This window comes from Chrysemys picta, chromosome 2 (genome assembly GCF_011386835.1).
Source record: "Chrysemys picta bellii isolate R12L10 chromosome 2, ASM1138683v2, whole genome shotgun sequence".
In the NCBI taxonomy this organism is placed as follows: Eukaryota; Metazoa; Chordata; order Testudines; family Emydidae; genus Chrysemys; species Chrysemys picta.
The window spans coordinates 40,258,313-40,286,312 of NC_088792.1; the positions used below are offsets into that span (position 1 = coordinate 40,258,313).

Consider the following 28,000-nt stretch of genomic DNA (forward strand, 5'->3'; position numbering starts at 1 on the left):
GTGATAACCACACAATGTTGCATTTAAGGTACTCTAAGCAATCAAGATGCATTTCACTGTTTCCAGTCTGAGGTCCACTAAGGTCGGCTTGTGGTGCAAAGCTAAGTTTTATGTTTATAGCTGCATATTTAAGGCAAACAGACTGAGAGGAGATTTAAAAGCTGAAACCTCAGAAACTGGGCAGTTAGCCGTTGCTTTGTGGCACATTTTTGTCTGCTTTTGCACACAATAAAAGGCTTCACTTACGTTCTTGGCACTTTCTTCTTCCAAAGGAAATACAACACAGCGACTGTGATTTTGATCAGTAGGAAAGCTAATGCAACACCCAAGCCAGTCCAAATATCTGCAAAGTCAGACCAATGAAAGAGAAATAAGCACAGGGAAACACTAAAAGAATGGCTCGAATGCTGTTAATGTCTTTTCACCTGACCTACCATTTTGAAGGAGAATGGAAACTGAAGTTGGGGGAGGATTAACCTTGATGTGGCAACGATTTCCTTGCCATTCTTTTCCACATCTGGGAATAAGATAAAAAAAAAGAAATTTGTGAGAAAGGAGGACCTGGGAATGCTTTCAAGCAGAGAATGTAGGGAACATACTGAAGGATGACAGAAAGCACTGGAAAGTACAGTTCAGGTAATCCAAATGCTCTTGGGCATTTATAGCTGTGTCCAGAATGCATAAGCTGCAGGATCAACATTTATGGACTGAAAAGGCAAATTATAAATACAAAAAACAAACCAGAAAGGATCATAAGCAGCCCCCACAGTTAGCTGCTGCTCTGTCATCACTGTCCATCACCAAACAGCCTTGTTCTATACCAATACTTGACCAGTGTGACTCATTCCCCTGTTATTCCTGTTTTCTTTGGCTCCAGTGAGAATAAGAAATATTTCTGAGTAGAGAATCCAGTTCCCCCAGTGGAGATGAAGGCATGGGAGCAGGGAAGGGAGAGAAAGAATCTGTATTTCTTTTTCTTTATTGCTATCTAATCATTTGTTATTTTATTCTTCTTTTCAAAATACAATCCTTAACCAAATTTCCACTGAAAAACAAACTAACCAAAATAAACCAGTCACTATAACCCTTTCAAATGACTGTAAAGTTGCTGATCTCTTCATTTTAAGTGGCTAGAGGTTCAAATGTGGAATCCACAGAGCACACTCTCAATCTCACCATATATGAATGCAATTGAGTGGCAGAGAGAATCAGCTTAGTGCAATGATTTCATTGACCTATAAATACATAAATCCAGAAGCATGTCTATAATCCCAATATCTAGGATGGTCTAGCATCCTGGTAATTATGATGGCCTCTTGCCTTTTACAGATGCTTAGCTCCTTCTCTCCATTACCATTTTGTTTTAATATTTTAATTTAGAGCCAATAAACCACGCACAGACTGTTACATCGAGTTTTAAAATAAGGATAGGCAAATCTATATATTGGGTGAATTACACATGTACAAACAATATTAAAAGAACATTATTAAGGTTGGAAAGTCAAGCATTCAAAGGTAGGAAATCCCAGAATTAAGGTTGCTTGTACAACCTTAAATTGGCCCCTTTGTGCTTGTGCATTATGATACAGTCTTTAATTATATGATGACATCTCTTTTTGTTTCTATATAAAGGGGCTAGGGGGAAGAAAGAGAGATTTCAGAGATTCATGTAGTTTAAGGCCAGAAAGGACCATTAAGTCATTTAGTCTGACCTCCTACATATCACAGGCCATTACATTTCACCCAGTTACCCCTGTATTGAGCCCAACTTGTGTTTGACTGGAGCATATCTTCCAGAAAGATATCCAGTCTTGATCTGAAAAAATCAAGGGATGGAGAGTTCACTACTTTGTAGTTTGTTTCAAGCATCAATCACCCTCGCTGTTAAAAATTGTACCTTATTTCTAATTTGAATTTGTCTGGTTTCAGCTTCCAGTCACTGGTTCTTGTTATGCTGTTTTACTAGATTAAAGAGCCTTTTTGGCATTCAGTGTTTTCTCCCTATAAAAGTACTTATACACTGCAATCAAGTCATCTCTCGGTCTTCTTTTTGATAAGCTAAACAGTTTGAGCTCTTTACAGCGTTCAACGTACCATATTTTCTCCAGCCTTGTGTCTTTTTTTTGTTGTTGTTCTTTTGTGCACCTTTCATATTTTTCAACATTTTTAAAAAAATGTGGACAGCAATACTGGATACAGTAGGGCAGTATTGGTCTCACCAATGCTGTATACAGAGGGAAATTTGCCTCCCTAGCCTCCTGTTTACACATCCAAGGATCACATTAGCCCTTTCTGTCACAGCATGTTGAGATGCTTGTCCACTATAACCCCTAAATCCTCTTCAGAGTCATTGCTTTCTTGTATACAGTACCTTGTTCTGTAGGAATGGCCTTGCCTTCCTTGTTCCTAGGGGTATATCTTTGCATTTGGCTATATATATTAAGTGGATTAAGAACTGGCTAAGTGACAGATCTCCAAAAGTAGTTGCTATGGTGAATCATCATTGAATGGGGGTGTTTCTCATGGGATTCCACATAGTGTAGTATAGTACTAGACTGAAGCTATTGAACATTTTCATCAGTAATCTGGAAATAAATATAAAATCACTGCTGATAATGGAAAGAAGTTTTGTGAAACAAGAGAAGAGTATAAAGGGAGTTAACCTACTAATCAAGACTTACAGCCTTGGCTTAACCATTTTATTTATTTTTTCTCCATTGGTAGGGGAAATTTAGTGTAGTATCAGCCACTGGAATAGAATGTAAATCCATCAGACAAGCCATGTTTGTAATCTGGAGATTCAACCAAATCCTTCTGTTGTTTGGCCCTTCATTAATTACAAATTGGCATCTTCCCAAACAAGAAAGTTGCAAATGTTATTTTCTCCATCCAGCTGAGATGCCTGCAGATTTCACCAAACCTGGAAATAAAATGGGGTGGGCTTTTCTTTTCAATCAAAACCCAACCCAGCATATGTGGATGCTGAATGCAGCTTTTACTGAAGCCAAACTCTTTTCTGGAGGAAGGTGTACAAAATGTCTTTACAAAAGTTTGCCTACATTCTTGTAGGGCCAGATTCTGATCCTCTTACTCATGTTGAATAGCACCTTATACCATATATGCACTCCTGACTTCAGTAAGACCATTTGTGGAGAATGTACTCTCCAATTTGAATGGAAGGATCTGGTCCTTAATGATTAAAGAAAGATGTTAAACATAGCCAGTCCATGAATTAAAAACAATTGCAAACAATATTTCTGTACAAGCCATACAGTGAAATCTCAATTATCCCAATGGAGTGGGGAACATTGGGAATCCTGATATAATTGAGAGAATTTTCAAAATCAATAAATCAAATGAGCATGACCTTATTCAGGATAACAAGGAGGTTTGGATAACTGAGATTCAGAAAAATGACACTACTATTTGTCAGCAATACACCAGATGAAATCCTGTATTACATCACTTTCATATCAGATGCAAAGAAATCTCTCAATATCCAATGGCTGCCTGAGATCTGGTTGAGGTGGCACTGGTGGGGAGAGGGAAGTATTTGACTAACTTGTCAGCTCTATAACATTGCCCTCAGATTGTTAAGGCAAACTTCAACCTTGGCGTACAACTGGATTTCTCACTGTTTCTGAATACCCAAATAGCCATTGCCATTACCCTTTTCCATCACTGGTGGCAAGAAGACCACACCCCTTTTTGACAGATTCAGATTTAGGCACAATGATCTAGGCATTCATGGCTCTTGGTTTGGTTACTGTGATTCTCCATTCCTAGGTATGAAATTGCTGATCTTGTAAAAGTTAAAATTCATCAAGAATATGACAGCCTGACCACTCAACAACACAGGCTGTAGAGAGTATGACTCCAAGGTGTTTCACTGGCTCCCCAGGGAATTTCAGGTCAAACACGAGGACTTGGTCCTATTCACCCAGACATCCCCAATTTTCAGCTTCACGCTGCATGATTAGCACAACAGCAATGTTCAGTGGAACACAGAATTGTTGACCCTAAGAATAAAATTCATGCATGCAGGAGACCGAACTTTCTCTGAAACTAATTCATAAACCTGGAGCTCATTCCTGAAAGAGACCATCAGCAGAACCAAAGACAAAACCCTATTTCTTTGACCAGGCCTTCACACAGGAACTCTGTACTAAAACAAAACAAAACAGGAAAACGAACTAAACAGAACCAACCAAACCCATACAACTGAAAGGAGAGAGATATTTGTGTGTACACCTCTAGGGCCTTGATTTTCCATTGCCTTGTGCCTTGCATAATCACTTACATCTTTGCAAAATGGGTGTAAAATGTCATCATTCTGATCTGGTGGTGATTTACACTCACTTTGCCCTCTGCACAGGTATATATGACTAGCAGAGGTGGAAGGCAGCAGAAAAATCAACCTCATAGTCTCTCTTGGACCTGTTTTGTAAGTAAAAAAAAATAAAAAATCTCCAGAAAAGATGTGCAAGGTAACCTCCTGATTCAATAGCAAATTAGACTGTAAACTCTAAATTAGACTAAACTCTATCAGGGCAGGGAATATGTTTCCATGTGTGTTTGTAGGGCAAATTACAAAATAAGGCCCAATCCGGACTGAGGCCTTTGGGCATTATTGGAATAATGCAAATAATAAATAACAGTAATCATAATATCAGGCAGCTATATAAGGAAATGAAGGCAGATTTCTTAGCCTTCATTATATAGAGAGATATAATCTTGGTGTCTTACTGTCTTGAACTGAACTTTAATTGCTCCAACAGCTCCAGGTAGGTCTGTGCAGCTTGTGGTATAAACCCAAGAGTCAGGTCACTTGAAGTCAAGTTAATGAAGGAGAACACTCCTAATTACCCTTCCCACTGCTGTGATTACACTGTACTCACAGCACATTACTTTCAGTTGAAAGGCAGATGAGTTGCTTCCATCAAAGACACTATTAGTTTCCTCTTAAGATTTGGGCAATTGGGAATACACAAATTATGATGTGAAGGAGAGACCCTCCAGGACGGAGGTCAGATATGCTCTCTGGGCAATATGTTAAGTCTCCACCAGCAGGGCTGCAGGAGTTTTGAAGGAATTCCTTAAAAAAGCCTCTCTTAGCCTGGAGCTATTCATTTTATTTTGAAGACAGGCAATTGTAGAAGTCACTGAATAAATTCCTTGAGCCATAAAGCTCTGAAGTTCCACATTAAGAGTGTAGAATTAATTTGCTTGGACTAATTTCTTGCTGACTAATTAGCAGTTGCACATTTCAAAGAAGTGCTAGATTTCTAAAAGCCATCCAGCTCCTACCTGAACTAGGGAGATAACCATTCCTATCCATCCAGGCAAGGGGCATCCTCATAGTGAAAACAGGAAGAGGAAGAGAGAGAAACACAGATAAACCAGCATTTAGAATCCTTCCATCCCAGTACACAATCCTAATCTATCCTGTCTGATAAAATGTCTTCCGCTGTGAGCAAGTTCAGATGGGAGAGTCACCCTGGAGTGGGACGGTTTTAACTCTTCCAATTTTGCCCCTAGGATTTCCAACTCATTACTCCCTAATACCTATACTGGTAATGCTGTGGAATGAACTATAGCACTACCTATTTTTCTGCACCCTGGGCCTGTGGTCGTGGTTCATTTAACTCAGGAAATAAGGAACAGGCAAGATTTTTTCCTTTTGTGTGTTCATACAGGGCAGGTCTAATTTACCAGGAACATGTCTGGATGAGACACTGCTGCATCTCAGGCTACAGAACTTTATATTACATTAAGGACTGTACATGTAAAACTCAAAACAATGAGAACTAATGCAAATGCTTATTTCCAATGCCTTCAATTTGATTTGAATATCTCCAGCTTGGGTCTGATTCTCTACTTGTGCAGTCATTTGCACTTGTGCAAAGTGGATGTAAAATGCTACCTCTCTGATGTAATCGCATTATACACCACCCTTGCAGAGGAGTAAACCACCAGTGCAAGGCAGTGGAGAATCAGGCCCGTGACCTTCAAATGTAGAGGTGAGAAGAGCTCCTCATTAGCTGAGCAGGAAAAACACTCAGTGAGCTGTATTTTCAATGAAGGGCTTGATGTATTTGAATAACTGAATGCTGAAAGCTGCTGTTTTCCCTACAGCAATAGTTACTAATGTTCCATAATGAGGAAGCTGCATGGATGTCAAACAGTGTTCTGCAGTTCTATTTTAGAGTCCGGCAATCCTTTGTCAATCCATTTTATTGGCAATACTTCATTCAAGGGCTCTCCTGTTTAGTGTGGGATTTGAAAAATGGCAAAACTACTTTTAATCACAAATAAATGCTTCAGCTAAAAGTATTAAACTTACCCTCCTCACGTGAAAGTTAACCTCTCAAATGCCAGATAAAATTTCAATAAAGTAATTTAAAAGGCAGATTAAATTACTAATCACTGCCAGGAACTTTTTGTGATAATAGAAATGCAGACAGAATAATTCCATTTGTTTGTTTATTTTAATCTATACAAATATATACCGAGGATATATATTTAAACTAAGATTTAAATTTTTAATTTTTTTATTGACATTTTTGGACTGACAATGATTTTTTACTTTGGTTGTTGTATACGCTTGAGATACACCCGCCTCCTAAACTGTCACACTGCACTAATCTCGTGACTGCTTCGTGATCACAAATTCACTATTGCTACATTTGTAACATGGGTATATGGTGATTATAATGTAGTGCCAACAGCGTGCAGGAGGGGTGTTATATCCATTCATGCCATTCAACATACTCCCGCCTGGGCACCGGCTAGTGGTGGAGCCAAGGTGTAAATGAAAGAAACAGTTTTGTTCTCTGTGAAATACAGAGACTTTAGTTATGTCCAGTGGCTGTGTAGGGATATAAGAGGGTTCCTTGCACTCCCAGCCCTCTTTCCCCCTGGGCATCCATCAGACAATTGGGCATAGTCTGGACCAATATTAAACATAAATTCCTGTTGTCCTGTAAAGTGGGGAAAATATAGGGTGAAACGTGAAAGTCCTTCCAATGCATTGCTGACATATGCTTTCTCTCTGCAGAGTCACAGTGAGTGGCGTTTAAACTGCCTTACCATTAAATGCTACACTACCATCTTCACTATAAGCTTGTGAGCATGCTGAAGACAGCAACTCTTCATTGCTTCATGGCAGCCAATGGTTAGAGGAGTACGGGACAAAGGCAGCCCACTCCCTCACTACCATAATTTCCCATGTCCACTCCCATTGATATAATTAATTTAATCAAGAAAGAAACAAACACAAGTTCTCCGATACCTTTCCAAAATGCTGGTACCCATTATCCATTAGCTAATGTAATATGATTTGCAACAGCAGAAGACATGAGTACTGTGAATATACCCATGCTGTCTGCTGATCAGAACAACACCTAGAGGCCAGGTTGCCCTCTCCTGTGGTAAAATCCATGGGAGGAGGAGACTCTGTGTTGGGGGTGGGAGCGCTAACATTGCATGGAAAGAGTTGCAGACCCAGCTTTCAAATCCCACAGATACCAAAGGAGGCCAGACCCATCTATGCAGACCCCTTATGTCTCTGCACCCACTCAGGAATTCTGGTGCTCTCCAGCTCCCTAACAGCATGAATTTTAGTCCTGGTGGAGCCAGATGGACCAATGGTGCATTTGCAGGGTGGTAATTCAGTGCTCCTGTAACTTGCAGCTGTAATTTAACAAGCATGTAGATATTGCAAATAGGTTTATATCTGCCTGCAATAATTATATCTAATTAGATTTCCTTTTATTTTGTGGAATGAGGAGGCCTTGAACAAATTTAAAGAACTAATGTCAGCTGTTAAAAATCTACATGAAACAAGCTCTGGACTGAAAGCATGTGAGCGAGCTCGCACAATTGGATGTAACTGCTCATCAAGTCTGGAGGAACCATTTACTGCTGGGGAGAAGGCAAAGAGTTGTCTTGTTTTAAATAGAGCTGGTTGGAAAAATAGAGATGAAACTTTTTGTCGGAATTTGCCAGTTCATCAAAATTGAAACATTTTGCAGATGGTTCCATTTTGATTATGTTCTGATGGAACCCAGGCAGCTCACCCACCCAGCCTGATGGGCTACTTGGCAGTCCAGGCTTCCAGATTCCCAGATCCTTACCAGCTCACCTGGCAGGCTGATGGGAAGCCAGGAACCTGGAAGCCCTGTTTGTCCTGGCTCCTGAGATTACAGCTCCTCGGCAGCCCAGGCTACTAGTTTCTGTGGCTCCAGGGCAGCCTCCAAGGAAAACTGCCTCGAGCTAAGGCTTCGTTCCCTTTCATGGAGGATTTCAAAGTTTCATTCCAAATCAGAACCAAATTCAAAATATCAGCTGCCTATCTTCAGCTAGAACACACTGGACCTGAATCTGATCAGTTACACTGCTTTTAAACTGGAGTAACTCTATTGACTTTATTGGAATTACTCCTGATTTAAACCTGTATGATGCCCCCAGAATGAATATTTTTCTTTATATCTTATCCCTTCCTAAAGGAATAGACATATATGCAAATTGCTTGTTTAATCATTTGCCTTGGTGGCTTCGTACATTTTGGTATGCACAGCATTCTCCATGGAGTATTACACAATCAGAGTGATGTGGATGTAGGAGAAAGTTACATTTCCTTAGCTCGTTAAAGAAACAGCTTCTAGTTTAAGTAATCCTTGATTCCAAGTTAAAATATGTTGCACACACTGAATATTATGGCAGAATTTGGCCCAGTGAGGACTACAGAAATGAAATGGAACCATTCCCATAGCAGACTATCAGACTTGAAATGTATCATTTCAAACATGTACAATTATTTTAATGCTATATTTTCTCACCTTCTTAAATAGTGGTTCTTTTGTGTCTAGTTTTAGAGATTTTTCACTGTCATATAAAATAACACTGCTGGCTAAAAGCCAATAATGAGACACTACAGAAAATAACTCCTGGTACTGAAGAAAAGAAAGGTTTATGCTAGGTTCAGTAAACAGGAAAATGACTGCCTCGCCAGCTAAACCATTAAACAAAATAAAACTTACAAAATCTATTTTCCAGAAGAAATATTTGTTTTATTTTTTTCTGTAAAGTGATTGTTTTTGATGCAATATTTCTAGACAAAAAGAACATTTCAACACTATCATATTTAGAGGTCAAACCACCAAATAAGCCTTGTCGTTTTATCTAAACTGGTGTTGACATTAAAATGCAACACCACTGAAAAGAAACTGAGAGGCTGAAAGTGGTGTAGTGGGTTAAACACACTGGCCATTCGCCACTAGAGATCAGAGTTCAAAGGGTGGCTTAAGTCACAAGGGAATACCAATATCCAATGGTTCATCCTAGCCCACCGTTTTTGCTCTTTACAAAAGTACCATGCCACAATTCATAGATTCTAGGACTGGAAGGGACCTCGAGAGGTCATCGAGTCCAGTCCCCTGCCTGCATTGCAGGACCAAATACTGTCTAGACCATCCCTGATAGACATTTATCTAACCTACTGTCAAGGCTGCTTCCCCACTCTGAACTTTAGGGTACAAATGTGGGGGCCTGCATGAAAACTTCTAAGCTTAACTACCAGCTTAGATCTGGTCCGCTGCCATCATTCCCAAGTGGATTCCCTTCCCTTGGAAGCCTTGAGAAACTCTTCACCAATTCCCTGGTGAATACAGATCCAAACCCCTTGGATCTTAAAGCAGGGAGAAACGAACCATCCCCCCTCCTTCCTTCCACCAACTCCTGGTGAATACAGATCCAAACCCCTTGGATCTTAAAGCAGGGAGAAACGAACCATCCCCCCTCCTTCCTTCCACCAACTCCTGGTGAATACAGTTCCAACCCCCTTGGATCTTAAAACAAGGAAAAAATCAATCAGGTTCTTAAAAAGAAGGCTTTTAATTAAAGAAAAAAGGTAAAAATCATCTCTGTAAAATCAGTATGGAAAATAACTTTACGGGGTAATCAAACTTAAAGAGCTCAGAGGACCCCCCCTCTAGCCTCAGGTTCAAAGTACAGCAAACAGAGATAAACACTCTAGTAAAAGGTACATTTACAAGTTGAGAAAACAAAGTAAAACTAACATGCCTTGCCTGGCTGTTTACTTACAAGTTTGAAATATGAGAGACTTGTTTAGAAAGATGTGGAGAACCTGGGTTGATGTCTGGTCCCTCTCAGTCCCAAGAGTAAACCTTCCCAAAACAAAGAGCACAAACACAAACCTTCCCCCCACCCCAAGATTTGAAAGTATCTTGTCCCCTTATTGGTCCTTTGGGTCAGATGCCACCCAGGTTACCTGAGCTTCTTAACCCTTTACAGGGAAAAGGATTTTGGAGTCTCTGGCCAGGAGGGATTTTATAGTACTGTACACAGGACAGCTGTTACCCTTCCCTTTATAGTTATGACACCTACTCTTAAATATCTCCAGAGATGGAGATTCCACAACCTCCCTAGGCAATTTATTCCAGTGTTTAACCACCCTGACAGTTAGGAACTTTTACCTAATGTCCAACCTAGACCTCCCTTGCTGCCGTTTAAGCCCATTGCTTCTTGATCTATCCTTAGAGGCTAAGGTGAACAAGTTTTCTCCCTCCTCCTTATGACACCCTTTTAGATACCTGAACATTGCTATCATGTCCCCTCTCAGTCTTCTCTTTTCCAAACTAAACAAACCCAATTCTTTCAGCCTTCCTTCATAGGTCATGTTCTCAATGCAGGACAATATGTTACCCTTTGCTTAAGAGAAACTCTAGCGTGTAATAGCAGGAATGTTGCAGATATGAACGTCCTCACTGCGACTTAAGCGGTGGAGCCCTTTGTCCAGCTGGATGTAGAAGGTGAATTGCTTCTTTTAACTGCAGGGATGGAGCTTGTCTAGCAGACTGGTAGGAGGGGGTATGGTGTCTCTTTAAGGTGCCCCTCCCTGAAAGAATTACCTGTTACAGCTAAAGAGGCAGGAAGCATTACAGCCAGACCAGATTGGCATGCAGGAGATGCTGCCTCCTTCCCCGCCAACTGACGATAAGGGAAAAGGGGCATATTTATTCCCAGGGCAGTTCAGGGAAAGCCCTCTTTAATCTGAACCAGGCTAGCAGCACACCCTCCTCCCAGCCATGGAAGTAGTCAAAATACTAGGTTTCTTCATTATATGCGATGGCCATTACACTAGTCACTCCTTTTCTTGAGGGGCTGGGAAGGAATTTTCCCTCACTGCCAGAATGGCTGAGGCAGGGTGTATGGGGGAGGGGGGGTTACCTGCCGCATAGCAAGTTAGGGACCTGGTGGGGTAGGAAAGTCGGGGTTAGGCTATCATGTCACAACTCATTATGGAAACTTGTGGCAGATGTCCACTCCAGTTAACTCCATATGAATGGATACAGCAATTCGATACAATTGATTCGTAAAGGATTTAAAGAGGGCATCCTTTAAAAGAACAGAAAAAGGGGGTTCAGGACAACCTAATTAAAACTACATCCAATGTTTCCTGTCCTTCTGGCAATGAAGATAGGAGTAGAGTTAAAAGATTGTACTAGTATAAGATAGGTCGCAGTGCTACAATAGTGTAAAAAGTGTTTGACTCCCTTTTCTCAGTTTGCACTCCTCCCACCTCTTTTGCAAGGTTTTCCCTCTCTTTGTGTTCCCCCTTCTCTCTCTCCTCATTTCTTAGTTATAATTTTTGTAAGGGTATTGAGTGTGGAATCTGAAAATGGACTAATAGATGACAAATGAATCTCTGCATTGATCAAATTACGGCTAGGAGCCTGCCCAGTGTCTGACCATTGTATGTACATAGTCCATCACAGTAAAAATGTCCTTCTCTTTGACAAGTGCCATCAAATTCACATACAGTTAAAATAAGCGAGAAAATTTGTAGAGGAAATACTGGGTTGCAAAGCTGTACCTGACTTCAGAAAGTACAAACACTGCAGCTTTAAGACAAACCTGGTGGCTCCAGAGAAGAAAGCTTCTGCTTAATGATAATTTTGTTGCTAGAACAGATGGGGATTAGAGATCAATAAAAAAAAATCTAATAAAATACCTGAATATATTTACACTGGCTAGATTTTACCATGATCACCTTCCTTTTGCTGTTTCGCTTGTATTTGTTTTTATGTCTATTTATTCATATTCCCCTTTATGCCTCCAAGGTCTCTTGTTGCATTCCTTCTTGATTTAAAACAAAAAAATCTATTGTCATGTTAATTTCATTATGATTTACTCTGTGTTTTTTCTTATCTGTAATTCTAGTGTTACTTGTCTCTTGATTATATTTTCATGTAGGTTTAGTATTCCCACATTGGGATGCTATAACCTTTTTTGGACTTTAGTCTCTTTTTTTAAGCTGTTTTGGTTCTGCAGCTGAGTTGAAAGCATCTTATTTTACAAACTGGATTTGTTGAAATGAATAAATTGGGTTCCTCAATAAACACTGGTCTATTACTGTGCAATAATCAGAGAGAGTTTGCAGCACTGCATTATTTAGACACTACTGCATTATCAGTTCTATAGTGATAGGAAATGGACATTTATCCCAGTCAAAGCCGGTCTGCATATCTGCTTTCAATTGCTGTTTACCTTCTGAATATCTTTCAAATGAATGAATCTGCAAAGCCCTGATAAAATTAAACAGTCATTTAAAAAGCTTGAGCAATGACTATGTTTCATTGTATGTGTTATGCCACACATCTTTGTTAAAAAAAAATCTGTGATAAAATTATTTTCTCTTTTTTTTTTTTAAATCTTGGTCTGGTCTTCTTATCAGTTGAAATGGCCTGCTTTAACCTGAGCCTGCCAGCATAAGACATGACTCTTGCCAGGTGGATTGCAGTACAGACTGGAGATTCTAAATCATTTTTTGTCATTCCCAGACAATCATAAATTCATCTGTTCCCACTCCCACTGGATACAACATTACACAATAATGTCTAACACAGCCTCTTCTTGACATTTTACAAGTCAGGTGCACAACTGTAGGACCAGAGGGAATAAATAATTATGAAATGTATTCTTTCAAAACTTTTCTTTTTCATATTTCAGTTGTACACTTCCAGGAATGAAAAGCAGCAGCCCTGCATTGTCAAACTTTCCCATTATATGGAAACAATGGTTTACATTGCATTTGAAGCATTCATTTCCCAGTAAAGGCTGTACAATAAATTGTTGGCATCATAGGCACCAACTCCGTGAGTGGTCTGGGGCATAAGCACCCACCAAAAAAAAATAGGGGGTGCTCAGCACCCCAGGGCCAGATTAATCTTTTGTGGGCCCTGCCCCCTGCTCTGCCTGTGCTCCATCCTGAGGCCTTGCTCCACTTCTTCCCCCTGAGGCCTCACCTGCCACTCTGCCCTGAGGCTCCGCTCCCACTTGGCCACTTCCCCCTAAGGCCCCGCCTATGCTCCACCCCAAGACCCCACCCTTGCTCAGCCTCTTCTCCCTGAGGCCTCGCCTGCCACTTGCACAGAGGGGAGGGAGTGGAGAGAAGCACCACTGGCACAAACAAAAGTCAGCACCTGTGGTTGGCATACTCCACATGTAAAACAATAATATGATGACGTCCCCACATTGATTGTAGTTGTCCTCTTTTGATATCCACAAATGAATTCCATAGCAGTTAGGGGAATTCTCGCTCCGATTTCCAGAAATATAGCTTAAATTGTAAGATATTTACTGGACTCTAGGACAATTTGGACACTATATAAATAATGACACAAAAAAATCCCTGACATTAAAAGAATGTCATTAAGGTTGCAAAGTCAAGCCCTCAATCATTAGGAAATAGCAGATTTAAGGATGCCTATGCAACTATAATTGAGGCTTCTTTTGCACAGGCATTAAGAGAACATCTTTAATCACAGAATCTCATGCTATTATTTCCTCCGACACTGGAAATGTTACCTCTGGCATTTCCTAATGTCTGAGTACTTGACCTTGCAACTGTAATGTCACAACATTAAAATAGTTTTTGGTAGGCAACTTCCTATGTTTTTTAAAAGGAAAACCAGATTTTATTCTGAACAGTGTAACAACTCCTCCATCATCACCAGGGTTTAAACCCTGCAACTTCAGCATTGGGAATGACCACATTAGCTGGCAGTACGAAAAGAATGAAATATTAGCCTCCATCCACATTCCTGAAACTTACTGAGCAAATCACATGGCTGGAAGCTGATTGTCTGCCAGAGTTCAATGGTGGGTTGAATGGTTTACTTCATGGCACTCTGCTATAACTAAATCCTGCATGTCCTCCTTAGTGCCCAACACTTCCTGAGTATAAAGTGGCACCCTATCAAATAGCTGCAACACTTCTCCCGTCTATAAGCTAGATCCTCAGCTGCAGCCTAGGAACACTCGGTGCAGGTGAGGAAGCAGGAGTCCAAAAGTGTCCATTGCTCTCCCCCGATCCTGGCATTACTCTGCAATAGGCCAGTCCCTGGTGCAAATTGGAGCTGCCTTCAGGTGACTCTAAGCTGCAACACCTGGCAAGAGCCCTAGGGGTAGAAATGGCATCCAAGGATCTCCAGGGCATATGGAACCCCTGCACTTGTTCCCTTCCTCTGGCCATGGCCCTAAGCCACCAGTTGGGAGAGGGTAGACGGAGCCACAACAGAGGTTTTAGATCACCCAAGGATTCCTGGAGGCTTGATCCACAGTGTTTCGGGCCTTTGTGCACCAATTGAGTGAGGCCCAGGATCAGAACCTATTTCTTTTTAAGTTGTGTAAATTTCGCAAGTCAGGTCTTTTCATTCACCTATTTTTTCTCAAATACAAAGACACTGATGTTTTTCATCTCTCTGAAATATAAAACGTAAGTCATCACTGCAGAGCTGTGGTGGATGGTTGCCCACAACTACATGCACACAAAGAGAACTGTAAAGTAGGAACTTTGCCTCACCCTTCTCTCCCACAACCAACAGTTATAACCAAAGAAATGATACACCATTTCACAATGCTTCTCACAGCATTAGGGTGCTGAGACAAAAATACTGCAACTAATACTTTGCGTTCTTGATAAGGAAAGAAAATCATAATGATCCTATTAGCATATAAAGTTGAGAAGCATCCTGGAAAGCAGTGACAAAAATGATTTGAATTAGTCAGTTCAGTGGCATATATAGGAGACTGCACTGATGGGAATGTATGACAGCTTCTCTTCTGACACAAACACTGCATCCTGAAAAGATATTTCCTTTTTTTTTTTCCTAGACAGACTTTTTCCTACCAGTTCTAGTGAATCTGGAACACAAGTTTTTCCTGTTCTCTAAGGCATAACTGAGGTATTGAATTATAACATTGTCATTTTTTTCTGTCCAGAAATGCTACCTCCGTCCTCCGAGATGCACTGGTTTCTACAGATTTTACAGCCCACTGTTTCAAGGTAGACTTTTTATCTATCAGCTCTCCAACTTTTGCAGCTTTGTTACTTATATTGTGGCAGTACCTAAAAGCCACAATCAGGATTAGGGCCCCATTGCTGTAGGGTCCGTACACCTAGAAGAAAGAATGGTTCCTTCCCCCACAGAATTCAGAGTATAACAAGACACATATTGGGTAGAAAGGAGGGAGAAACATTATATAAACAAATGGTAAGGATAATAATAGGCATATGCCATGTTAGTTCCTGTGTTGCCAATTCTTGCGATTCTACCACTCATGACATTTGGTTTGTTTTTAAAGCCCTAACTCCGAGTCGTGAATATGTGAGAATCTCAGCTTTCATTTAAAAAATTTCAAGTTTCTAGCCCTTATGACTGCAGAAAAAAGCTTAAAACATGACCCCAGTACATCCTAAAGATTCAAAAGTCAGAATTTAAATAAAAAGAATGCAAAAAGTCAATGTCATGATTTTTCAGGGCCTGATTTATGATGTTTGCACATTTGCAGTTGGTAATACCAAAGTTCCTTTTTAAGATATAGATATAAACAATCTCTAAGTACTAATTATAGCTAGTTCCTCCTCTTTTACATTTTTAACTTATCCCTAACTTATTTTCAAGTTTTGAAAGGCCCTATTTACCTGCAAGTAAACATGTGCCAGTGGATTAACACCACTAAAAAAAATAAGATTAAAAATCCTAAATTCCCTGTTATGCCAAATTCTCCTCTGACTCATAACCCCATCTCAGGCTCATTGAGAGAGTAACACCTAGTCTCACTTTAAAGGTTTTTTGGGTCTCTCTGTCAGCAGCCATTTCATTTTGTCAGCTGAAATGATACTCCAGATTCCAGAGGGAGGGACTCAGGGCTGTGAAGGTGCAAGGTCTCTGGCCTTCTGGAGGTCTGGCTTCATGTCTCAGGAGATGGTTGAGGCTCCTACCCCACGGGTCTCTCCTCAGTGGTCCCTGGGGCTTAAATTCAGGCTCTGAGAAGTGGGCCAGAAATGGGAAAGCCCTCTCTGACTACTTCCCTCCTACTCCCACTGCTGCTCTGGCTGCAGCCAAAAGAATTCTCTTATTTCTTGGGGGTCAGGAGGTCTGACTCTGCTCCCTCATGTGACTGTCCTTGAGGGGCTGGACTATTGAGGCCTAGGGGAGTTGGGTAGGAAGGGAAAGAGGTTAAGCCTAGCCGGTAGCTTTAAAAAGAGAAGTGGATTTTGAATAGCAAGCAGTTTTTCATTAAAGTACTTCTTGAAGTTGTTGTGCAGTGATCTCTGTGCACTGTTAACGTGTCACCACATGATGTTGTTTATTTATTTGTAGTTTCTCATAACTCTTAAAAACTAGGTGCTTTTGTTTTTTAAACCTTATTCTAATGAGGATAAACTTTAGTGCTATTAAGTACCGTACTTCAAGTTTCAACTATTCTCCTAAAGAGACTAAAGCAACTTTATATTGTACTAATATCTTGGATTGGCAGCGGTGGTTAACCGCAGAACCGAAAGTTATGTGCCAGGGTAGACTATGGAATGGTTCACCATAGCTATTTATTGTAAATCTCACAGAGCTGCCCTGTGCCAGAGCAGTATATTCTCACATGCTCCAGAGGAAATGCTAATCCACAGGCCCGTCTGTAAACGACAAATAAAAAAAACAGCTGCTTGTGTACTCTATGGCATTGGCAGCTGGTCCCAAATAAGTAGTGGGACTGGAGGTGAATATCTGCAACCTGCCCCTCTATCCTGCAAGCTGATCATATTTTCAAAGTGAAAAAGCGGAGGTCAAGGGGATCACAGAGAACTATGTTGGCAATGGATGAGGGAGCTTGACAATAGATGAGGGAATTAAAAGGAATGCTTGCTTCCCTCTCACACCTTTCAGATTAAAGAACTGGGACACTTTGCAGTAAAAGGCAGGGTGGGAGAAAACAGTTTCTTTCTCAGTCACCCCTTTATTGTTCTCTCTTGATCTTACATTCTCGCCCTTCAATCTCTATCTTACCTTTAACACACCACTTTTCCTACACCCTTTAATTGACTCTCCCAACTCCCTCCTAAACCTTCTTAGCTTCCTCAGACCCCTCAGCAGGTCAGAAACACACCACATATCTACCTGTCCTCAGGAGAAGAATCCACCTCTTCCTACCTAGCCTCTCTACCATTCAGAACCAGCTGAGCCGAGCGGAGCTAGAATGAGGTAGGGGAATAAACTGCACTTTTCTCAGCCTGACTTGATGAGGGGATTAAATAGCTGAATTACAGGACAGTGAATTACTTCCTAACGGGAGCAAAGAGGGGTCTGGAAAAGAATTGTGACTCAGGTCTTACTCAGGTCTGACTCATACACAGGCTGAGCCTAAAGTTTCATTCAAGTCCTAACATTATATATTCATCTACTTGTTATCTTGAGAAATGCAGTTGGAAACCTACTCTAATCATATATTGGTTAAAATAATTGGCTTTGCACATTTCCCCCACTGCGTATCCCATTTTTAATAAGTGAAAACAACCATCATTATTATGAACTAGTGAGGATTTGGAGGGCCAGACAACGCATCCCAAGGTTTAATACCATAATATTCCATGATCATATACAATTCTTGCAGTTCAAGTAACAGCACACATGCATCAACTCATGATCTTTTGCTCTAAAAACACAGGCCTCTACCACGGAAGTTTAGGAGAATCTCCATTTGCTTGCTATGGCATTAGGGCTTAAAGTTACTTTGTAGGCCAGCTATTACATGAGGTTATAATCACAAATAATGGTTTCAACCAGAAGACGGTAGTGCTACAGGATTATCCACATATAGCAATTAGTACATTACAGTCTTTTCTGAGCTTCCTTGCCTGAAAACTTGGAATGGAAATCCAACAAAATGAAGATCTCTCATGAGATTTCAGTACTTTCTAATTTTGGAGAGGAGACTAATACCACAAGAATAGGTTTTTGTGGTATTTCTGCATAAGATCCTACTAACAACTGGAAATGAAAAAAGAAAGCAAAAAATTACAAACAAAACCAAAAAAGTTAAATCAATTGTTTCAAAATCTAATTCAGCTAGGTCTAAATTTGGGGTGATTGAGCTGATTAATATTTTGTTTGAACCAGTTCACCAATCCCTTATAAGAAGACACTTGGCAAACACTGGATTAGAACAAAGACATTTCATGATGGAGCTGATCCATTTATTAGTAAAAGCAAACTGTACTGCTGAGCAACTGAGTTCAATTTCATCAGAGTGGAAATAACTCAGTTATATTAAAAGTTATGAAAGTTTTTGGAGGACTACAATCCAAACAGAGACCATTTCAGAGGAATTATTAGACTCAGAATGATATTAGGCTTGAAACAGTCAGTATTACTGAAATGACAGCTACAAATCAACCAGTGACCCCATACATATTAGGTCAGAACTTATTGCAGACTGCAAGATGGAGAAGGAAAAAATACAAGGTCAAATCTTGCCTTTAAGAAACCTAACCATACAAATAATATGATGCAATGGTTTCATTATTCAATGGACTGTCTTCCTTAGGGCTTGTCTTCACTAGCGGGGTAAATCAACCTAAATTATGCTACTCCAGCTATGTTATTCACATATTAGGTCAACTTATCCGAGTGTCTTCACTGTACTCTGTCAACAGGAGACGCTCTCCCATCGACTTCCCTTACTCTTTTCGGGGCTCTGGAATACCGGAGTCGACTGGAGAGCGCTTTGTGGTTGATTTAGCGGGTCTTCACTAGACACCTGCTGCATCGATTGCATCGAGGTCTTCTTGTCCAGTCCTCTGTACTCAAGGCAGGACTAAGTATTATTTAGACAATTCCTGACAGGTATTTGTCTATACTGCTCTTAAAGAGCTCCAATGATGGAGATGCCACAACCTCCCTAGGCAATTTATTCCAGTGCTTAACCACTCTGACAGTTAGGGAGTTTTTCCTAACGTCCAACCTAAACTGCCCTTGCTGAAGTTTAAGTCCATTGCTTCTTGTCCTATCCTGAGATGTTTTCTCCCTCCTCCTTGCAACAACCTTCTATGTACTTGAAAAACGTTATCATGTCCCCGCTCAGTCTTCTCCTCTCCAGACTAAACAAACCAAATTTTTTCAATCTTCCTTCATAGAGCTTGTTTTCTAGAGCTTTAATCATTTTTGTTGCTCTTCTCTGGACTTTTTCCAATTTGTCCACATCTATCCTGAAATGTGGCACCCAGAACTGGACACAATACTCCAATTGAGGCCTAATCAATGAGGAGTAGAGCAGAAGAATTACTTCTTGTGTTGTGCTTACAACACTCTTTTTAATACATCCCAGAATGATGTTTGCTTTTTTTTGCAACAGTGTTATACTGTTGACTCATATTTAGTTTGTGATCCACTATGATCCCCAGATCCCTTTCCTCAGTACTCTTTCCTAGGCAGTCATTTCCCATGTGTGCAATTGATTGTTCCTTCCTAAGTGGAGTACTTTGCATTTGTCCTTACTGAATTTCATCCTATTTACTTCAGACCATATCTCCAGTTTGTTCAGATCATTCTGAATTATAATCCTATTCTCCAAAGCACTTGAAATCCCTCCCATCTTGGTATCATCTGCAAACGTTATAAGTATACTTTCTATTCCATTATCTAAATCATTGATGAAGATATTGATCAGAACCGTACCCAGAACCTATCCCGGCAGGACCCCACTTGATATGCTCTCCAGCTGACTATGAACTCTCTGGGAATGATTTTCTAACCAGTTATGCACCCACCTTATAGTGGCTCCATCTAGGTTGTATTTCCCTAGTTTGTTTATGAGAAGGTCATGTGAGACAGTATCAAAAGCCTTACTAAAGTCAAGATATACCATAGCTACCACTTTCCCCCATCCACAAACCTTGTTAAACTGGCAAAGAAAGCTATTAGGTTGATTTGACATGATTTGTTATTGACAAATCATGCTGACTGTGACTAATCACCTTATCTTCTAGGTATCTGCACATTGATTGCTTAATTATTTGCTCTATTATCTTTCCAGGTACTGAAGTTAAACTGACTGGTCTGTAATCTCCCCTTTTACAGATGGGCACTATATTTGCCCTTTTCCACGCCTCTGAAATCTCATCCGTCTTCCATGACTTTTCAAACATAATCGCTAATGGCTCAGATATCTCCTCAGTCAGCTCCTTGAATATTCTAAGATGTATTTCATCAGGCTCTAGTGACTTGAAAATATCTAATTTGTCTAAGAATTTTTAACTTGTTCTTTCCCTATTTTAACCTCTGATCCTACCTCATTTTCACTTGCATTCGTTAAGTTAGCTGTCCAAATGCTACTAAACTTTTTTGGTACAAACTGAAACAAAAAAATCATTTAGGACTTTTGCCATTTCCACATTTTCTGTTATTGTTTTTTCCCCCTCATTGAGTAACAGGCCAACCCTATCCTTGGTCTTCCAAGGATAGGCATCTGTGTGCCTTGTTTAGCCAACAAACTGCAAGGACAAAAGTGCAAAGTGAAATCCAATATTCCATTAAAAAAAAACCCAAACCAAATAAACCTTCAGTCGTTCTATCGCTAAGTCAGCTAAATGCAGGGTACTATATCAATGTGAAGTTCTTTGGTAGCAGATTTACACAATATTCTGCCTCACTTATGTTCTGCACTTTGGTGTGCTGGCTTTTTGCTCTGGACTTGTCTTAGCCGTTTTTTAATGAACAAGGAGTGAACAGCACAGCTTATTTAACCAGTGACCTGTTTTGTGAAGTAAAAGTTGAACTGATATTTTTCTACGTGTTATTCATCACAACATTCACCTGCTTTTTTGTTAAGCTAGGTTTGCAGATGGAGCTATGCTTATTTACACCAGCTGAAGATTTGGCCCATAATTTTTAAGACACTACAATAATTTACATACAGCATGCAGTTTGATCACAAGTTAACACCATAACAAATGCTACTTCAGTCTGTCACTTCTAGTATAAGCCTATTACTAGGCTATTACTCTACAGCCAAAATGCTTCTGAAATAAATGTAGTCAAACTTTACTAATTCTGGGTCACTGAGAACGAAAATGATGCTTAAAATTGTTGATTGGCTCTAGTTTTCAAGATATGTTATTGGGTCAGTATATACAACCCTTGATTTGGGAATGGCGGAGGATAAGTGAGTTATAAAGGGAAGGGATCTCAATTTAAACCAGAAATGACTAAAATACATCTTTGACTGGATCTATGAATAAATCTATGACTGGGTTTGGACAGTACTTGCTTTTTAGGCAAAACAATGAATGATGTAATCTGAAGCTGGTATTGCGTCATACATGATATGAATTGCATCATGTTATTCCTAGAAGTCATGGATGATGCAATCATAACGAAGCTTACATCACTCTGCTGAACAAATTGCCCTATATCAGCTCTAGAAATCATACAGTGTTGTGCTCTCTTATTGTCAGTGTTTGATTTTGCAAAGGGACACATTTCTGTTTAGCCAAAGTGAGCAGAGATGCCTCGTACTTGTGTGAACAGTGCAGATAACTTCTGCTAGGTTTGTGGTGAAGTGACTTTTGCATCACAAAAGCGCAGTATAACCACTATGGTTAAGAAAACCTATCACCTTTATTTTGGCTGCAAAATTGGAGATCAGGACAAGAGGTGGGCCCCACACATATGCTGCAACACTTGTGCAACAAATCTTCGCCAGTGGTTGAACAGGAAAAGGAAATCTATGCCTTTTGCAGTGCCAATGATTTGGAGAGAGCCAACAGATCATTCCAGCAATTGTTACTTCTGCATGGTGCCTCCAGTTGGGAAAGGTGTGTCAAAGAAGAAAAAGTGGACTGTGCATTAGCCAAACATTCCATCAGCGATACGCCCAGTACCCCACAGAGAAGGACTGCCAGTTGCTGATGCACCAGAATCATTCTCACTTGAGTCAGACGAGGAAGAGAAAGAGGATGAAACTTCTGGTCCTGAACCATCAATGTCACAGGACCCACATTTTCTCCCATCCTCCTCCTCTGAACCACACCTCATAACACAAGGTGAACTGAATGACCTTGTCAGGGATTTGGAACTACCCAAGAGTAAGGCAGAGCTGTTGGGCTCCAGACTACAGCAGTGGAATCTCCTGGCAGGTGATGTTAGGGTTTCCATGTTCTGTGACCGTCAAAAGGATCTTGTCCCATTCTTCTTCATGGAAGGTGATCTTGTAGCCTGCAACAACATCGATGGTATGATGGCAGCCCTCAACATCATGAGTGGAGACTGTTCATTGATTCATCGAAGACGAGTCTTAAAGCTGTTTTACTGCATAATGGCAATGTTTTGTCATCAATTCCAGTTGGTCATGCAGTCCATATGAAGGAAACCTATGAAACAACTTTTGAGGTGCATAAACTATGACCAACATCAGTGGCAGCTTTGTGGCGATTTGAAGGTTGTTGCTCTCTTGCTTGGTCTGCAGACTGGATACACAAAGTACTGCTGTTTTCTCTGCAAATGGGATAGTCGTGCAAGAGATTCCCACTACATCAAGAAAGATTGGCCACTCCGACAGTCATTGGAGCCTGGGAGGAAAAGTGTTCAGCATCCACCACTTGTTGAATCAAGGAAGAGGAGGTTACTCACCCTGTGCAGTAACTGACGTTCTTCGAGATGAGTGTCCCTGTGGGTGCTCCACTGTAGGTGTTGGTGCGTCCCTGCGCCTTTGCCCGGAGATTTTTGCAGCAGTACTCATAGCGGCCACGCATGCTCAGAAGGTGCCCCCCGCTGTGACTCTAGGTTAATAGTACGCATGCGTGGCCGGTCTCCTCAGTTCCTTCTCTACCACGGAGGCCCCCAACTCCGAAGTAGAGGGGAGGAGGGTGGGTAGTGGAGCACCCACAGGGACACTCATCTCGAAGAACATCAGTTACTGCACAGGGTGAGTAACCTCCTCTTCTTCTTCGAGAGATGTCCCTGTGGGTGCTCCACTGTAGGTGACTTAAAAGCCGTGTATCTTAAGGAGGTAGGGACTTCGGATCTGGCAGGAACGCCGTTGAAAGTACCGCTCTGCCCAAGCGTATGTCAGAGAGAGGGCCTTGAGTAAGGGCATAATGTTTAACAAAAGTGTGGTCCGAGGACCAGGTGGCTGCTTTACAAATGTCAGCCAAGGGAACTTTGCGTAAGAACGCGACTGAGGCAGCCAGAGATCTAGTGGTGTGTGTTCTAATGCCGTCTGGAGGTGTAATCTCTTTCAAGTGATAGCACAGTCGGATACACTGGGAGATCCAGTTCGAGAGTCTCTGGGTGGAAATAGGCGTGCCTTTAGAGCGGTCAGCGATAGAGACAAAAAGTCTGGAGGAAGCTCTAAAAGGTTTGGTTCTATCCAAATAGAATGACAAGGCTCTGCGTACATCTAGTGTATGCATGGAGGTTTCAAAGGAGTTCGCATGTGGTTTCGGAAAAAAAGTCGGTAGGTGTATGGGTTCATTAATATGGAATGACGAGTGGACCTTCGGAAGAAATTTGGGATGTAATCTGAGGGTAACCTTGTCTTTAAAAAATATCGTATATGGTGGGTGTGCCATGAGAGCTGCTATTTCTCCTGCCCGTCTAGCAGAAGTAATTGCCACCAGAAACGCTGTTTTCATCGAGAGGCGTAAGAGGGAGCACGTGGCTAGGGGTTCAAAAGGTTGTTGAGTTAGGGCAGATAGTACCAGATGAAGGTCCCACGGGGTGGTCGGTGGTTTAATGTCTGGATATAAGGTTTGTAGACCCTTGAGGAAACGCTTCGTAGTAGCGTGAGCAAAGACAGACGTATCATCAATTCTGTCGTGGAAAGTCGTAATAGCAGCTAAATGGACCCTGATGGAGCTGAAGGAAAGGCCAGATTGCTTAAGGCCCAAGAGATAGTCCAATATAAATGAAAGAGGTACCGAGGTAGGACAAAGATGTTGAGCAGAACACCAATGTGTGAACCGTTTCCACTTTTGAAGATAGGTCTTGCGAGTAGATAGCGTTCTACTATGTAGGAGTACCTCCTGAACTTGTTTGGAGCAATCTAATTCGCGTTGGGAGAACCACGTAGGAACCAGGCCTTGAGGTGAAGCATGGGCAGGTTGGGGTGGAGAAAACGGCCATGCTGTTGAGATAGAAGGTTCGGAATAAGCGGCAGGGAGATTGGTGGTTGGATTGACATTCTGGTGAGGAAGGGAAACCATGGTTGTCTGGGCCACGATGGGGCAATGAGGATCACCTTGGCTCGATCCGTTCGTATTTTCATCAGGACCCTGTTGAGAACTGGTATCGGGGGAAACGCATAAAATAGGTTTTGGTGCCATGAGATCATGAATGCGTCCCCCAGGGAATGTTTGCCCAGTCCTGCTCTGGAGCAGAAATTGAGACATTTCTTGTTTTTTGCAGTTGCAAACAAGTCTACGGTTGGGTAACCCCAGGTGTTGAATACATCGTGAATGGTTTTCTCGTCTATCTCCCACTCGTGGTCCCATGGGAAGCGTCTGCTCAGTTCGTCCGCTGTGGTGTTCATGATTCCGGGAAGATAAGCTGCTGATACCCGGATGTTGTTCGCAATACACCAATTCCAGAGCTTCATAGCCTCTGTGCACAGCGAATGGGAACGAGCTCCGCCCTGCCTGTTCACGTAAAACATGCATGCAATGTTGTCCGTCATTATGCATACGTGATGATGTTTGATTAGTGGCAGGAAATGACGGCACGCGTTGCGAATGGCTCGAAGTTCTAGAATATTTATGTGCAGGGAGGTCTCGGTTGGTGACCATAGTCCCTGTACTGTGTGATGAGACATATGTGCACCCCACCCTGTCATAGATGCATCGGTGGTCAGAATGCGTGATGGAGCCTGTTGAAGAAACGGGACTCCAGAACAGAGGTTGGAGTGGACGGTCCACCAATGTAGCGAATCTTTGACTGGAGTAGGCAAGGAGAGAGTCTTGTTTAAAGAATGCATATTCGGTTTGTAAACTGTTGCCAGCCATGCTTGGAAGCACCTCATGTGTAGGCGTGCATTCTGGACGACAAAAGTGCACGAGGCCATGTCACCTAGTAGTTGCAGGCAGTCTCGGGCAGTTACCTGAGGGCTGTTGCGAATAATTGTGGCCAGTTGGTGTATGGAATTGAAGCGATCGGGTGGGAGCGATGCTAGCCCCGTCCGAGAGTCGAGATCTGCGCCTATGAACTGCAGGTGCTGGGTGGGGCGTAATGTGGATTTGTCTCTGTTTATTTGTAGGCCGAGAGAAAGAAAGCACTCGACTGTGAGCCATGTGAACCGGAGCGCCTCGTCGAATGTTGAAGCTTTGAGGAGGCAATCGTCGAGGTAAGGGAATATTATTACCCCTTGTCTCCTGAGGTGAGCAGTGACTACAGCTAGAAGTTTGGAAAAAGCACAGGGGGCTGGAGATAGTCCGAAGGGGAGTACCCTGTATTGGAAATGTGTGGAACCAAGGGTAAATCGGAGGAAACGTCTGTGGGCCGGATGTATAGTGACGTGGAAATAGGCATCTTGTAGGTCGAGGGCAGAAAACCAGTCGCCCTGCTCCAGCGCTGGGATTATGGTAGTGAGGGTCACCATCTTGAACTTTTGCTTTTTGATGAATCTGTTGAGCCGCCTGAGATCGAGGATTGGTCGCCATCCCCCATTTTTCTTCTCCGTTAAGAAATAATGGGAGTAAAAACCCTTCCCTCTGTGTCGCTCTGGCACGATTTCTACTGCTCCCAGATGAAGGAGATGTTGCACTTCTTGGAGGAGTAGCTGCTCGTGAGAAGGGTCCCTGAAGAGGGACGGGGAGGGTGGGTGGGTGGGAGGTAAGGAGAGGAAGGGGATGACGTATCCAATTGTAACTACCTCTAAGACCCACTTGTCGGAGGTAATCTTCCTCCATTGTTGGAAAAAAGGTCGTAGGCGGTGTCCAAAGATTGGTGTGCCGGCTGAAGTGAGGGCGTTGCTTTCTAAACCCTCGACCAAGTCTTCAAATCTGCCTATTAGCTGGTGGGGGTTGAGGCGCCCCTGTAGAGTTTGGGCGACGTCGCTGGAATCTTGGTCGTGGACGTTGCGGCTGTTGCTGTTCCTGCGGTCTATGGGAAAGTTGTGTAAATGCGGGATAACGTGGCCGGTGGTATGGTTGGTATCGATATTGTCGTCTTCTTGCCATAGGTGCCTGGAGACCTAGAGACCGGAGGGTTGTTCTGGAGTCTTTCATTGAATGAAGCACTTCATTCGTGTTAGAAGCAAAGAGTTTGTCACCGTCGAAGGGAAGATCTTCAATTGTGTTCTGAACTTCGCGAGGAAAAAAGGAAGAGGAGAGACATGAGCCCCGTCGCATGACTATCGCTGTAGCGGTAGATCTTGCCGCTGTGTTGGCTACATCGAGGGCTGCTTGGAGAGCGGTGCGTGAAATGGCTTGGCCCTCAAAAACCATAGCTCTGAACTGTTGTTTTCTTTGTTCTGGAATGTCATCAATAAAGTCCATTAACTTATTATAGTTTTTATGGTCGTATTTTGCCAGGACTGCAGTATAATTAGCTATACGAAATTGGAGGGTGGAGGATGCATAAACCTTGCGACCAAACAGGTCCAGTCGTTTGCTATCCTTGTTAGGTGGGGCAGAACGAGAATACTGTTGTCTAGCCCTCTGGTTTGCAGCGTCTACTACCAATGAGTTTGGTGCTGGGTGGGTAAAAAGGAATTCAGAGTCCTTTGGAGAAATAAAATACTTCTTGTCCGCTTGCTTGCAGGTAGGTAGGCTTGTCGCTGGAGTCTGCCAGATGGACTTAGCGGGTTCTAAAAGGGCTGCGTTAATTGGGAGTGCCACTCTGGAGGAAGAAGGGGGCTGTAGGATGTTCGTTAGCTCATGCTGTTGTTCGGGAACCACGTCCAGGTTAATGTTCAGGTCACTAGCAACTCTCTTAAAGAGGTCCTGGAATTTTGTATATTCATCAGAGGGAGTGGGAGGAAGGGGAAGTAATGCTTCCTCGGGTGCTAACTCCGGGTCTGCTGGACCAGGAGAAGGGCTAGGTTTATCCTGGGAACGTGGCTGTGTTGCCAGGCGTCTCGTGTCACTAGCATATGCATTAGGAGACGGTGCTGGATCAGTGTTGCGCCTGGTCGAGTGGCCATGGGGCATGTGTTCCCGAGGGTATGATGCCCATGGTGTCCAGTATTGCCATGGTGGCGGGTAGGGCATAGGTGGTGCCATCCAGGGGTTCACCCCCCAGGAGGCAGGGTCCTGAGAGTGGGATGAGGTAGTATTTCCATAACCCTTATTGCTCTGGGTCCGGGGCTGGGAGTCATGATATGGGGAAAAAACTCCCTGTGGATCTGCTTCCTCCTCACTGGAGGAAAACTGCTCAGATCCTGACTCAGGCATTGAAAAAGAATATGCATTCATGAGCGGAGACTGCAAGGTAGGTGATACTAGAAGATCAGCTGTCTGGGTAAAATGAGTGAATGCAGCTCCTGCGGGAGATGAAAGCTGAGCCGATAGAGGCTGTTGCACAAGAGTATTCCTGTGATCGGGGCTTCTGGCTGTGATCCCTGTGTCAGAATGCCCCGCAGGCGTCGGTGCCGCGGTCGGTGCCGGGCGAGAAATGTCGGGCTGCCTCGGGTGAGGCGTGCCGTGGAA

The 28,000-nt window shown here is 42.2% G+C and overlaps 1 protein-coding gene across 1 annotated transcript in view; it reads right to left on the reverse strand.

The window, feature by feature from the left end:
* The window catches only part of MALRD1 (MAM and LDL receptor class A domain containing 1), a 423,509-nt gene that overhangs the window by 11,336 nt on the left and 384,173 nt on the right, over positions 1-28,000 (reverse strand). Inside the window, exons 39-40 of the mRNA XM_065582996.1 lie at positions 435-517; positions 247-343 (exon numbers count right to left, since the gene is read on the reverse strand). Of these exons, the coding sequence (XP_065439068.1) occupies positions 247-343; positions 435-517 (180 nt within the window). The remainder of the gene's footprint in view (positions 1-246; positions 344-434; positions 518-28,000) is intronic.